Genomic DNA, 15,166 nt, shown 5'->3' on the forward strand with positions numbered 1-15,166 from the left:
TACATATATAAAAAATAGACACTATTGACAACCTCTCAATAGCAAGAAAGCAAAGCCTAAAACTTTATTGCTGGTTTACTATTTCTGAAATAAAGGATTATTTTTATCTTGTCACTTACCAATTCTTCTATCAAAGATTTTGTTTCACATTAGCTTTTATCAACATATTCTGACAACACTGAAGACTGAATTACTGGATATGATGTCTCAAGTAATGTAAAGAAAATTTTGAAGTATTCGTGTAAACCACAGCCTATTGGTAAACCAGAAGACAGTAAGAGTGATTATAACCACTGCAATCACTTCTTCAATAGCTTCCCTGAAAACCAAACAGTACATGCTGCATTCTCAAAGCGAACTGCAAAACTCCCTTCTTGTTTCTCAGGGAGTCAAAAGTAGATCCAATGCTCTACAGTCACTTCAATAAAACATTACAGTGTATGCATTTTACTGTGCAACAGTGAATTCAGAGGAAGAAAGCTGAGGAAGAAATTCAGAGGAATAAAGTTGGCTGCTCTCTCCTTTCCAGAAATGGTGGATTTAAGATGTCATCTTGACGTTATGCCCATGGTCCCACACAGGCATAACCAACAGAACACAGTAACAGAAAACCTACTAACTGATAACATTAACCAGCTGCCAACCAACAAGAAGAATATAATCCTCACTTTGCCTATTCACCAGGAAGCTGTGTTGTTAAAACAAAAATTTATTAAGCTATTCTTCTTGGTAGTTCCTGCAATTACCTATAAAAAGGAGACTGCTGGAATAACAGATAATGCATTAGGAAAACTACCATCAAACAAAGTTAGCTTAATCATCAGTGAAATCCTGTATTTAATAAAGCTCAGATATTACTCCCATTCCACTGTCCTAACAACAACAATATATTTCCAACCATCTTCCTAAAATCAAACTTCCTAAAAGTTACTCTTGAGAATACTTCTGGACAGGTTAGAAACTTGAATATTCATGTATCAATTACAGAATTCTGGGATGAAGATAGTGATGCTGAGCTTATAATGCCTAAGAAGATACAGAAGTAATCTTTAGAAATAAGTGCTGATAAACTTCACTTCAGCAACACTGGTTGAAGCTATGAGTTCAAATAGTTATGAAGCAAAGTAATGCATTTAAAATTCACTACTCTTCCAACCTATCAGTAAAATACTGGTTAAGAGCCTATCAATAAATATTAGAGAAGAGACTGGTCAGCATATTATTACCTACCCCTCCTGAAAGATATTCAACCTCTTCTCCAAACATCATTGACAGAAAAAGAAAACAATGCTGAACAACCAAAGTTAGCTAAGCAAAACACAGAACAGCACTAATGCTTCAGCACTGTGACTGACATCAACTATATAAATCCTCTGCAAAACACATAAGCAGTGATCATTGCAAACAATTTAGAACCACAGAATATAGCTAGTGGATAGTACAAGACATTTACAGTGGAACTATACAAACACAATGGAGAAAGCATGTCCATGCATTACTGATGTTCAGGATACAGCTGTGGTGGGGAGGAAAAAAAAAAAAGCAACATTCAGATGGTTTAGTCTGCTTCAGCTAAAGAGACCCCTTCCAGTTCAGTATTTGCCCCAAGGAAAGAAGAGATGACTGACTCCTCTCACATGTTATTGCTCGAATGGGTGAGTATTTTTCAGTCATTTACATTTTGCCACATTTACCTCTGTGTGGCAAAGTCAACTCCTTCTGAAGTACCCAGGAGAGGGCAGGGGAACGGGCAGGGAGACTATCCTAAAAATTAGGTCAAGTCTGATTCTTGCAACTTCTCTCTACTGGCAGTCTCATAGTGCATTACTAAATCTCTTAGACTTAAAACAATTAAGGAAACACTGATCAGGACTAAATTATCATTGCATTAAAAAAACATTTTATGGATAAAAAAGAATCCCACATTTATGTAAAGTACTAGATAACCTACTAATATGGTGAGAGATTGTGCTGAATTCCTGGCTTTGAAAGAAACTCCACAATGTGGCAGGAGCCCGGAAGTCAAAGAGCACCTCTTCAACAAACTACAGTCCTGAAGTGCAAAAAATCTGACTATAATATGACAACTCTGAAAACTAACAGACGAACTGACCTGAGAGGGAAGTTAAAGCCAAAGAAATTTTTGGGCCTCCTAGCAATATTTTTTGCTGTCATTAAACACCACAGGTGGTGTTGCTAAAAGCTGGTGGCTGTGCCTCAACAAGTAGGGGCAAGGAGAAAGGGTGTGAAAGTCCTTTTCCTGACTAGTCATGATCTGCCTGATGCACAATCATCAGGATAGAAAGAAAAAATGTGATGAGGGCCATAAAAAACAGTTAATCTGAAAACAGCAATAATATCATATGTTGACTGCCTTTTAACAGGCAGTTATTTTAATACTTGTTAGTATTTTCCTATATCAGCATGAAATGCCACACAGATATATATATATATATATATACACAAAAAGACAATTATGTACTTCATAAATTGCATGCTATTTCTGCAGAGAATTTATTATACTCAATCAGGACTTGAGATGAAACTCTTATCCTCTATATTGAAAAAAATCTACATAGCACACTCTTCAAACTTTGTTTTCTCACCTATTTTCATGAAACTTTTGAACAAAACTAAGAGTTTAAGAGTTTTAGAAATTATCTACTTTTAAAAATTATAACTTCAGTTAAGATCAGAGTATAAGACCAGTTTCTGCCACTCATTTTTATTCATAAGGTAATTACAATAACCACACTTACTACCATAAAATCGGCTTTACTAAATCTCTCCATTGCATTCAGAATAGTTGGAATTGTGCTGATACAATGCTGGTATAGATCCTTTATGACACTTAATACCTTAATTATTGGCATAATTTAATTAAGACTCAGATCCCCTGCATTTTTGCTGCATATTGGTTTGATGGTGTCAAAACTTTATATTACAACTTCTGACAAATTTAGTTGTAACAATATGGATGGATAATTTAACTTTTTTCTCTACAAAAATATTCTTCTTGTAACACTTCTGAAAAAAATAAAAGATTCCTCAAACACATAATCAAAAGAATTTAGGCTGCCACTTTCTCCTAGAACTTTAATTTTTATTTAAGATCTGTCTCTGTCCAAAAATTTAAGTCCTAGCTACGCACCTGAGTAGATGTAAATGTTCATTCATTATGATGAAGTCAAGAATATTGACATTACTGTAATTCTGTTCAATCATCATCCTGGACAGGGCCTTTCTAGTGCTTTATAAAAACAGAAAAGTATTCTCCTCAACTGATTGTGTCTGCCAAGTAAGCACACAGCACACACATCAGTAGCTGTTTAGAAGATCCATCTTCATTTTCATATGGATTCAGGTCTAAACTCAATGAGTTTAAAATTATAATTTTTTTTAAAAAAATATTTAGTAGTGAAGATTTTCCTCTTCTACATTTGGTAATGAACTAGAATGAAAGATTTTCCTAAGAAGTATAAAAAATCATCTTGCTGTAAGAGCTGCTAACTTTACTTTAGAGGCTCAGTTTTTAAAATTGATGGAAGCCTTTGTTTATTTGTCATTTATCTGCTTTTAAATACTTACAGTGAAAAATACGGAAATCAATGTATGGATGAGAACCTCTTCTCTCTGTTTCAAATCCTGCCCGACTTCTTACTCGCACATCTCCTAGAAACAGGGTCAAGAGTGAAATAAAAGTGTGGAAGAGTGGCAGAGATAAAATGCAAATGAACATAGCCTGGAGGGGTAAAGATTCATGTTCTTAATGGAGGAGAGTAATTCAAACAATAGGCCTACTTCAATGCTTTTTGTTTTAAAGGTGAAATTCAAAACAAAGTTTGAAGACTTGTTAAACATGCAATCACATGCTTTCTTGCCAAAATCTCTCCTGCCTAAGCATACGTTGCCAGAAGCATGTGATAAGCATTCAGATGAAATTAGGAAGAGCTTGCTACACCAGTATGGTAAAAATGCACCTTAATATGACAGAAAACAAGAACATTTAAAGTTGATTTGTTCCTCAGTAACACACATACAACAGTAACATTCTGTAGAATACAAAAAAGATTCAACTTCTAGAAATGGTAGCTTTCAGCAAAGAAGCTAGTTACAATATGGTTTTATATTATATAATATTTTCCCACTAGCATTTACTTACTTGCGCTCAGCTGTTTGAATATTACACAAGAGCCTATTAAAATACCAAAACTCAGTATTAAAATTTGATCAAACTATTTTGCACTGTAATTAGCTTCAACCTCAATCTTTTAGCATGCTACTTGATTTCTACTTATGCATTTTACCAACTGAAAGCTGATCAGTATTCTTTTGTTAGATAGTTGTACGTATTAATATAAGCAGTTCACCTGCATTAAAACTTTCACTTAAAATCCTTTTGTAATTACAAATTTGGAGAAATCTTTGAGAATCAAATGCAATACTGTTTCCCTCCTCAAACCCTAACAAAGATAAATTTAAGATGTGCAAATGTTGTGGTTTCTAATTATGAAAATCTATCAAGTGTCATATTCGCCTCACTTCAAACACAGCACTTCCCATATGAAACCAAAATAAGTAATTAACAAAAAGCACTATGATTGAGTTTATAAGAACTAAATAAAAATACAGCTATTTATTTTTCATCAAGTCATAAGCATCTTGAGAGCATTTTTTTCCATTTTTTCTTTTCTAACCTGCAATGTGTAGCACTGAAGCAGTCAACTTATCAGAAAATAGCTAAAGGTACTGACTTACACTTCAGTAAGCATGCTTTTAAATACCTAACAGGTATCTTTCTAGAGATACATATCTATAAACACTGACACATCTACAGTGATGCACTTTACATGAATGTTATCTTGTGAGGCATGCTGGAAGGACCACAAAAGGGTAAGCAGGCCCAGGGCTCCCTTAAAGTTTACACATCAGTAAAAATATAGTAAATACACGTGCCCTTCAGTTATTAATCCTTTTTTATTTTATCTGAAAACCCTAACTGAGCTGCAAGGGGAAGCAACCCAATTACTATCTCCAAGTATTAATTTTCAGACCACTTACAATATATTACTTATAAAGGCTTCAAGCATTCATTTGAGCAGAGTGCAAGAGACTCGTTTCCTTCCAGGCAATACAGAGGCAGCAAATTGTAGAACTCTTCTGTTAGGCACAAGCAACTGGTGAATTTTATTTACAAAATAAATTAATAAAAATGAAAAAGAGAGGAAACTTTGGAAGAGAGGGGGCAAATGCATTAGTAGCTGTAATGAAAATAACAGGGTGACAGAGGAAAATTTGACTTTCATTACCTTTCACTCATATTTATCTGGGTAATCAGGCATAGCTACAGCTGTGTGAATGAGTTCACCAGCTAAATTAAAAGAAAATAAAAGAGGTTTTTTAGTGAAGCTAATTTTTTACAGAAAAGGTGACACAGATTTGTGATTTATTTTTAGTTTAAAATGCAGGTTTTTTACTTTTAAAATTTACAAACCACAGTACCAATCAGCAAATAGTTTCAGACAGTGTATGACTAGGTTGTGGCAAACAATTTGTTTTAAGTGTCAAAAATAGGAAAAGTTTACAGAAAAATACCTGAAGACCAACATGGAATTCTGCAAATAACAAAATGAGCAGGTTCATCTTATAAATGATGTCCAGAAAGTTTCTCTCTGCTTTGTTCTTTTTCATTTACTACCCTTGACTAACAGCATAGACTGAATAATAGTATCCTTGGTACCCTTGAAATGCCTGCAATGTTGAGAACTTTAGGGAGTAAAGCAAGAAAAACTGTAAGTAAAATGAAGAAGTGCAACTGACTACATTACTTTAAACAGGAATGATTAGAATATCTATTTACAGGAATATTTAGCCAAAGAAGGAATTGGATACTAAAAACACACATGGCAAACTAAGAAAAAGGCAGCTGTAAAAAGAAAAAGCTAAAATAATTGTATTTACTTGCATACATATAAAATGAGGAATTCCCAGCAAGGAAGGTAAATATTTTCATTACATAGTTATTGAACAAAATTCTCTCTCCCTAAATCATGGTAGAAGAAGCGATTAAAAAAAAAAGAACAATATCTCAACAATTGATTATTTTTTTTAGAATACAACTGGATTTATTCTGGAAAAATATACCCCTTCTACAAGACTGGAATTCATTACAGCAAACAAAGCAGAAAATTCTCTTGTGCCAAAACAAAAGCAAAAGAGATGCCTCCATTATCATGGTACAGAACTGCTGCATTTTTCAAGATTTCAGACCATAAATGTACTTGAAAAATATTGGTACAAGTGGAATTTGATGATACCATACATCCATCTGAAGTTTCTAAATAAACAGAAGTAGAAAAAGGGATAACTGGCTGCACATTATGAAATAATGTGTTATTAGCACAGTGAAACTAATCTCTAGTGCATATGTATAGTTAGTTCCAAAACATCCAGAAATACTGGATCATCATTATGCATTCACTCTTTGGTTAATGTAACCTGCAGAAGATTAATGGATCCCAAATGCACCCACTTCATTGTACCTTCACACAACATAACATGTTCACATCAATTTGCTTGGGAAATCCTGCACAAGTGTTTTGCAACCCTGTGACTGTGAAGTTATGCAGAATTTAATTTTAAGAGACATGTTTATCTTCACAGAGAACTTCATAAAAAAGCAGAAGATATCTCAGATTTGAGATTACTTTTATCAAACAAAAGGACACTGTTACATAATTCCTTCAAACAGCAACAGAAGTCCAACCGCAGAGCCAACCATTATTACAGTAGCCAAAAGACAATTAAAATTCAACACCTAAAACAAAAGAACTTATGAATAACTTTTGTTTATTTAGACCCTTACAAACATATTTAAATGCTTACACAATTTTTTAAGCCATCAGATCCCACAGTTTGCTTATAGGTAAATTTTCTTGGGGGAGGGCAGCAAGCTGACTGACAGCTTTTATCTGAAGTATCTCTTCTTGAGCCACTTTCAGCCACACTGGAAAGATTCCTGTGTTACCTCTATGGAACACATTCAGGTCCAGCATCTTAATGATACTGGACTTCCAGGGACAATTTTTTCCCTCTTTGAGAGTTTTGCTGATTCCAAGGAATCAAGAGAAAGATTTTAAAAATGCGAAGCTTTCCTTTCCAACCTTTAATCTGATCACAAAAATGATACAATATCTGATGGCTGAGTATTTAGCTACACTTTTTTCCAGAATAGTCCTGCATGATCAGGATCACTTGCATTTTTAAGACAAAGATCATACTGGCAAAAATTTAATTGAAGACTAAATCAATCATGGAAGAAGGAATGTAAGAGGGAGGTTTGCAGCTATAACTGAAAACTGAAAAGTAATTAGGGCTGTAACAAAACTTACCTTGAAATAGATTGTTTAATTCCTGCCCCTGTCTCAGATTCCTGCTCACACCACAAGGACAGCTCTGATACTTACGAGGCAGCTGAAATGCCACAGCTGACATCCCTGGGCGTTAGGGTTACCCAGCACATACTTGGTGCTGCCCTAACACTGCAGTGTGGCACAGCAACAATGCAGCAGCTGCTTGGGGAGCTGAGGCCATCCAGAGCAGGGGCAGAAACCTCAGAGACCATGGAGGACAGCTGGGAGCAGATATTACAACAGCCACCTCAAGGTAAAGGATTCAAGTCAAAGCCATGAGGTTGTGAAGAGCAGGATTTTCAGACAGAATTAATAACTTCACAGATTAAAATTCCTATTAAATTTGTTGGAGAAACAGATGACAGGTCAGCTGAATGTGCCAGAATTAAAGCAAACAGAAAACATAAAAACAAACTACCAGAGAAGAGCGTGCACAGTACACAGTAGTTTTTCTCCAATGATTCCTATTTGAAGTGATCAAGACCTCTAAAGGAAGATAAATGCTCCAATTGCAGCTGAGAGGTGCATGCTCACCAATACAAGCAGTCAGTGTCTCACACTTTCTACCCCATGCACAGTAGAAAAACTTTCAGTCAATATAAAGCAGCAAGAAAAGGAAACCAGAAAAGCAACAGAAAAATCAGAAAAGTATCAAGATTACACAGAAGCACTTACAAGATATTTTGAGAATTCCCCATAGTTGCTGAGAAAAGTGGTTGCGGTGATGCAGATGTTTTAGCCTTTTCAAGGTCTTAAAAGAAAAATTCTACAATGCTGCATCTGTATCTATATTTTAAAATAGTAAACAAGGCACACGGGAGTGGCTTAGTGTATATTTTGGGAATGGGGTATGACAGATGAGTCATTACAGTCAACTCTGCCTGTTTATATCGACACACTGATGAAGGCAGTTAGGAGTGAGCTTTTTATTTTGCATACTCCTAAAACAGGATCTTTTAAATTGAACCTGGACACACTGCCATAGCACAGGACTTCCTCATTACTTATTGTAAATGAATTTCCATTGGATTACCATTGGAACAGCCTGAAAACATTGAATGAAGCAACTTCATGGCCAGCACAACTAAACAAAGGCAGAGGGAGTTATTATAGATACTTTTAGCCTTACATTTTTGGTCTGCTAAGATAAACACCTTATCAAGGTACATTTTATTAGTAGATACATTTATTCCATTAGTATGGAATAAAACCAACCAAGTAAAAGGCAAATCTGCCGATGACTGTGCCTAAGTTCCCATTAAGTTACAGCTGATGATTCCTTATCGATTATTTCGCTCAAGTGCACTAAGATAAATAGAACAAAAACAAAAATCTAATAATACTGCAGGAAAAGCAATGCTTCACATTTCTTGCAAAAATTGTAATAGAATATATTAACCCTTGAATCTACTCTAATATGAATGTTTCTAAATACTGATGAGTCCAACTGTTCAGCTTTCAGGCTGGTCTTTTTTACAGTCGATTTACAAGTACAAAAAAAATATGTAAATAGTTGCTAACTTGTACAGTATAGTACAGATAACATTTGCATAAACCAAATGATATCTATTAAGTGAGAAAATAACACAAATTTACGACACAATGATTCAAACATGCCATGAGCAATTTTTTGTTTGCTTGTTAGTACCCTCCTCCCCCACCTAAGTTGGAAGTCAATCCTTTAAAAGATTTACTGCTTCTGAATAGCAGAACAGCATGAATGAATTATGCCAGCAAGAATTATACTATTTATAACAAACATCAATCTCATTATGTAATAATTAATTTCAATGAGAGTACAAATGAAAAATTAATTTACTTAACATCATGTTCTGAATATTTTCCAGTTCTACCTATGAGAAGAGTGGAAGTTTTCCAAGACAAATTAAATTTTTCTCTCCAGTCAGATGCATGTATCAAAAACTAGAGGAAGCCATGTTTTGCTTCTGTCTAGATTTACTTGAGCATTATCACAAATCCTTCTGCAGAAATGATGGGCATAACTACTTCATTTTAAGTTCTGAAAACAAAATAAACCTATTTACAACAACAACAACCCAGCACCTTTTTCAATAAACATTTAGAACCCAGTATTTTCTGTTCTCATCTTAACAAATCCCCAAAGTAATTAAATTCTCTGATCAAAACTCCTTCAATAGACAGTCAGAGCTACAGTATTAACAACTACACAAATGTAAAAAATCAAAATAACTGGAAAAAAAAAGTGAAACTGCTAAGTCAAAATTGAATTTATATGTATATATGACCATATATTCCTACATATGTAGGTTAGGACTATAAATTCTTATACACACATGCATATATCTTACAATTTTAAATTCAGAGACAATGCAGTTATGAATTTCTGGGGACTTGAACATGTGCAGTATACAACTAAACTGAAAAGACTCAGGGCATAAAAAGACATGTTCTGGCTGATTTAGTTGGAGATGGTTAAGAATTTGTAATGAGTAGCTGCTGGTGTTCATTGAGCTGCGTGAGACATCATGCAAGCATTCATAGTCCATTTCAACACAGATTGATAGCTCAAGGTGGCTTAAATTAAGTGGCATCACACAGCAGTGGAACAGACTTAGAGCACATACACAGTCCCCATGCCATCTGCACCACCAGCAGCCTCCAGAAGAGGTGTGGGAAATACTGAATCTGGCAGCCAGATCTGCAAGAGCCTTCCATCTTTCTCCTCTCAACAAATGACCTCAAGTCCTTCTGTGCACTCACTACCACAGAGGGTCTCCCCTAGATGCTTTCCCCTCCCAATACCATTCTTTTGTTTGAACTGGGCTTTACCCTTTATCTCCCTGCTACTCTGGAAGACTCCTCAGTAAGTTGACTGAACTACTCAGCCCTGTCAAGCACCCTTTCCTTTCTCAAGTCACCTTTAGGATTAACAAGAAAAATATTGTTTAAAATCACATCATTATTTCAAGTACACCTGGCACATTTCATAGCCTCAGTACTGAAGTTTTTAAGAATGTGTGGTAAATCTCCAATAAATGTTCTCTAAGCTACAGTTTTAACTAGAAAGATACAATGCAGAGGTGGTAAATTCCATTACAGAAAGATCAACCATGAGTCACTTAGAAAACTTTACTTCTACCAAACACGTTGTGTTAATTATAATACCTTCCCTTTTTCTTCAATATAGGAGTAAAACATCCTACACAATGTTTAACTCAGGAAAAAAGAAACTAAAAAAGGCAAACAATCAAAAAAAACCCAAGTCAACATATAAGAACCCAAACTCTTGTAGAGATTCTAACCAAAATATTATCCAGGAGAAAGAGAATGCTAAGTTTATCAATTCAACAGAGATAAAAAAAGTTATTATTTAAATCAATCACAAATGTTGGAAGTTGCAATATAGAAAATGGTATGCTTACCTAGCATACGAATGTACAACGCAGTCTGATCTGAGCTGTCATAGGAAATTGCTCCACGTCTCTGAAAAAAATAAGTGTATTTTAAGCAAGTTAGAAGCAAATAATTTTTAAATTGAAATGAAAATTATTGACCATTTCCATTTTAACTCTTAATATTAATTTTAGAAATTGTGTGTCTTTCATGCAAAATGCCTTTTTCAAGTATATGTATCGACTGATTTTGCTTTAAGAGGGAACAAAGGAGGATAGGAATTGGTAGTGAAAAGATTATGAAACACGAGATCAGAGTGTGGTTAAAAACACCCCCATATATTCCTTTCCAATGTTCCTCAATCATTCCTCACAATAGGAAAGCCATAGAATGAGATTATGCAGACACAAGAAAGTGCTCCTCATGGCCTTCTAGAACACCATATTGAAACAAATACTTTCAGTTCCTGGTTCATATATCTACCTTTACCTATGGGATATTTCCATCTTCTAAAGGTAAGAGATGTAATAAGTGAAATTACACCATTACTGCAGCCCTAGGATGCCACATGCTACTTTCATTCTACCTTGTATTTTCTGTAGGCAAAGCAAGGTATCACTGAGGTAAGATGCATAAAGGCATTTCAGAGAAAGCCAGCAAGTAGTATTGCAAATTTGATGATAAAAGTTCAGAAGAGTCATCAAGTTATCCATGCACAAGACTGAAATACTCCCACATAAACTGTATTTTTTACCTACATGGGACACATTATGTGTCATACATATTCAGCTACTGTGGTGGTTACAATCCAGGAAGTCTCCCACGAAGTGGTGAACTTCTCCTCTAACAGTTAAAAACTGGAGGAATGTTCTCACTGGCATCATACAGTCTGCAAAGCATGACTCCACCTAGCACCCAGCCTCTCACTGAGGCTTTGACCATCTTCTGCCCCTTCCTAAGGCCTTCATTAATGTTACCTGTTAATCCTAAGATGCGAGGATCACCTTCACAATCAGACCTCCATTTTTTCTTTACAGAAATAAGATTTTTTGTGGGAGGTGCACATTAGAAACTCCTATGACCTTTCTCTGCACACTACACTTCTTTCTTACACTGAGGACAGTGAAGTCCTTGATGCCACCAAGAGTCACCACACGCCTTTGAGAACTCAGATAAAAGTCAGCCTGGTGGCAAACACAATCACCCATTTTTCTATGTACACATCAGGAACAACACTAACTCGGGGACACACAACAGCCTGAAAATGTGCAAGTTCAAAAGATAAGAAATCAAATCATGTTAGGAAACAGGATAGAAAAAATAATGTTGCCTATTGAGAAGAATTTTGAAGGAAATGAAGGAAAGAAAAATTACATGGAAAGGCAAAAAGGCAGAACTGCTGATATGCATCTATCTACAGAACAACCTAAATGAACTCAAAGACAGACTAAAGATGAATAACCTCAATCACCGTGATCTGTACAAGTGAGGTGCTAAAACTCTAAACTCATAAGTTACACTTATTCCTTTTAATATTTTTCATGCCAAAACAAAAATTAAAACCTTACACTTGAAGTTGTAGAAGCTTTTTCCAAAAGTAAGATTAATATGCAATTACAGAAGTGACCAAAAGACCTAGCTCCAAATGGGGTCCAATAATAATAATGGGGCCCAAGCTGTTGTAAAGACTACAAGGAAGAACTCCCTGTACAGAACTTTTATGTTGTCTCAGCCTTTGTTCTATATTTTCTTGGAAGATCATAAACCATGCAAATAATTCCTCAATATATGTTTGTACAGCATTTCTCACAGCAGTATGCCTGTCCCGATGGGAAAGGTAGAAATACAGCTACTCAGCCAGAAAATGATGCTGATTTCTCACTAACATTTTCAATGTTTTTCATTAAACTTGCCTTTGAGTTTCAGAAAATCTCAGCTGAATATATTTTCCATAGCCTGGAACATTTCATATCACTGACTAGGCACAATCAGTGATGTAATTTAGTGCTAACTTGCAATTTGCACCTGTCCATCACAGCTTTCTGGACATGTCCAATACAGTTCTGTAATCTAATACAGGAGAAACCTAAGCACACATGCAGCTACAAGACCCACATACAACTGGAGCATTAGTCTGCAAGAAAGAAAACAATATACAAAAATTTACTGAAAAAGAAATCCTTTTGATATGTTGATTCTAAAATATTACTTGCTCCCTAAAATAAAATATTGTTAGATAAAGCAGTATATATAAAGTAGTGCATCCATGTATGATATCAAATACAAAGCAGATTTTTAAAAACATACAGTAGTTGCTCATATGGACAAGTGATTTTGCTCTGCAAGGACATATTTGAAACAATCAAATCTAGTAAAATTACATTAGAAAATTTGGTTCTCTAAGGAAAAAGAGAGACAATTTATTGTATAAATTTCACTAGCAATACTACACAAATAGCAGGACAATTTCAGCTAATTCCTCAAAGACACTTATTCATTGAAATTTGTTAAATAAAATATATAAGAGGAAAACATGTATTAGCAAGTTCCACCAACAGATGTTTGGGGGCGGGGGGGGGGGGGGGGGGGGGGTAATGAGTGGTCAGATCTTTTATCTTTAGACCAAGCTAGTAAGTGAGGTACAGAGAGTTGAGCACTGTGGTGGGCAGTCAGAGACAAAGGACAAAGCTAATGGTACAGAGGTTTTTTAGCAACTTGTGGTAAGTAAACAAATAATATTGCACTCACCCAGACACAGATTGCTTTGTGTCAGCTTACCCTGCAAATAGGTAACAGACCATCTCCTGCAGGCTGTGGTGCATCACCTATTTTCCCACTTCAAATAACACTGACAGTGCATGTTATTCTACCCCCTATAGTACTCCAGAAAAATTCAAGGAAAAAGGCAGAAAGAGAGAAGTAATTTAACATACCCTCTATGGGGTTCTTTAAGATATATTGTCGATTCCACTACTTAAACTCAGCAAAGAGAAAAACCAGATTTAATGCTTCAGTTTTTCCTGCGATATGATCGGACAGCAAATTCATAAGAAGAAAGACAAACGTGTCTTGAAGAACTAAAGTTACTGCCAAGCACCAAACTGTTCAAACAACTTAATCAGCAGGATTTTACACTTGTTGATGACCAAAAATGCCACCCTCTTCATGGCTAATCAAAGGCCCATTCTCTGTAGCCTACACCAAGACACCAACACCATACTTACCCTAAAAATATACCTTACTTACAAAGTTGAAACAACCATGGCATACACTGAATAACCCTACAGAGACCTTGGATCAGAAAATATTACTTGTTGTCATGTTATTGTCAATATTTTTAACTCATTTAGCATAAGAATTTATTTCTAAATCTCTGCACCACCTCTCTGGTCTACCTGAAGATTTGTACCTGTTAATAACAATACTGACCCTCTGTAGAAATATCAAACAAGTAAGCACCATTCCAGCAAGCAGACAGAATTACTAGTGCTCAAAGACAAGACAACCCTCATGGGTCTGTGTTTAGGCAGGTTCCATTTGCAAGCACAAGGACAACTTGGTTGGTGGGAATGTGCTGGATCCTAAGTGATTCAACAAATTCCTCAAATGATTACCTGAGGTTCTCAACTGCTCTGCTCCCTTCCAGGCACGAGAACAGCCACCTGACCTGGGTGGGCTGATTTGCTTCAGCCATGAAGATGGATGTCAGAAAGATGACTGGGAAGGGTAGTTTATACTGCACTTCCACTTTCAAAGCCTCACCTTAAACTTCAGTTTCACATTAGAGTATCATTTATTCTTTAGAAGGGTGATACAGTCAAAAAGCTTCCTTTTTTCTTCTCCTTTGAGACATATTTGTGGAAGGTGAATGGAAGAAGTTCAAACTAAATTGGAAGATCCATTAATCCTCTAACAACACTGATACAAGGACTCTGCAAAAACACGCAAAGGGAGTATCTACCAGAACTTAGATTTAAGTCAGATCTCTCTGAATATCTTTTCACAGAGTATAGAAAGTTATTAAAGGCCACGCAATGGGAACAACGTGCCAAAATAGCACACAGATACATCTTCAAAGGGAAACCGCTTCAGTGATGCTTGGGAGCACAAGCATTTGCATGTACCACTTGGAAACGGAGCACCTGCTGCTGTTTGTGTCAAACAGAAATGTTTCCATTGATGTATCAGTTTTATCGCAGACTTCCCAATCTTGCTGAGAGCAGAGCACCAGCATTACTGCTGGGCACTTCATTTCAGCAAGGGCCAGCTTGCAGACAGTCTAGCAAAACAACTCCTGTTCTCATTCTCTAACGACACCTGCTAGAGCTGTTGGCCTTCAAAATTCAGTACCACCCATCAAAAGAACCATCCATGCTTTT

The 15,166-nt window shown here is 35.8% G+C and overlaps 1 protein-coding gene across 3 annotated transcripts in view; it reads right to left on the minus strand.

Annotated features, from left to right (window-relative positions):
- Window positions 1-15,166, minus strand: part of PDE7A (phosphodiesterase 7A) — a 74,410-nt gene that overhangs the window by 23,839 nt on the left and 35,405 nt on the right. For 2 of the 3 annotated variants that reach the window (XM_066563557.1, XM_066563550.1), the window contains exon 2: window positions 10,817-10,877. In XM_066563557.1, the coding sequence (XP_066419654.1) occupies window positions 10,817-10,877 (61 nt within the window). Of the gene's footprint in view, window positions 1-3,588; window positions 3,673-10,816; window positions 10,878-15,166 lie in introns of all 3 variants that reach the window. The other variant, XM_066563565.1, reaches the window with a different exon arrangement.

This window comes from Molothrus aeneus, chromosome 1 (genome assembly GCF_037042795.1).
Source record: "Molothrus aeneus isolate 106 chromosome 1, BPBGC_Maene_1.0, whole genome shotgun sequence".
In the NCBI taxonomy this organism is placed as follows: domain Eukaryota; kingdom Metazoa; phylum Chordata; class Aves; order Passeriformes; family Icteridae; genus Molothrus; species Molothrus aeneus.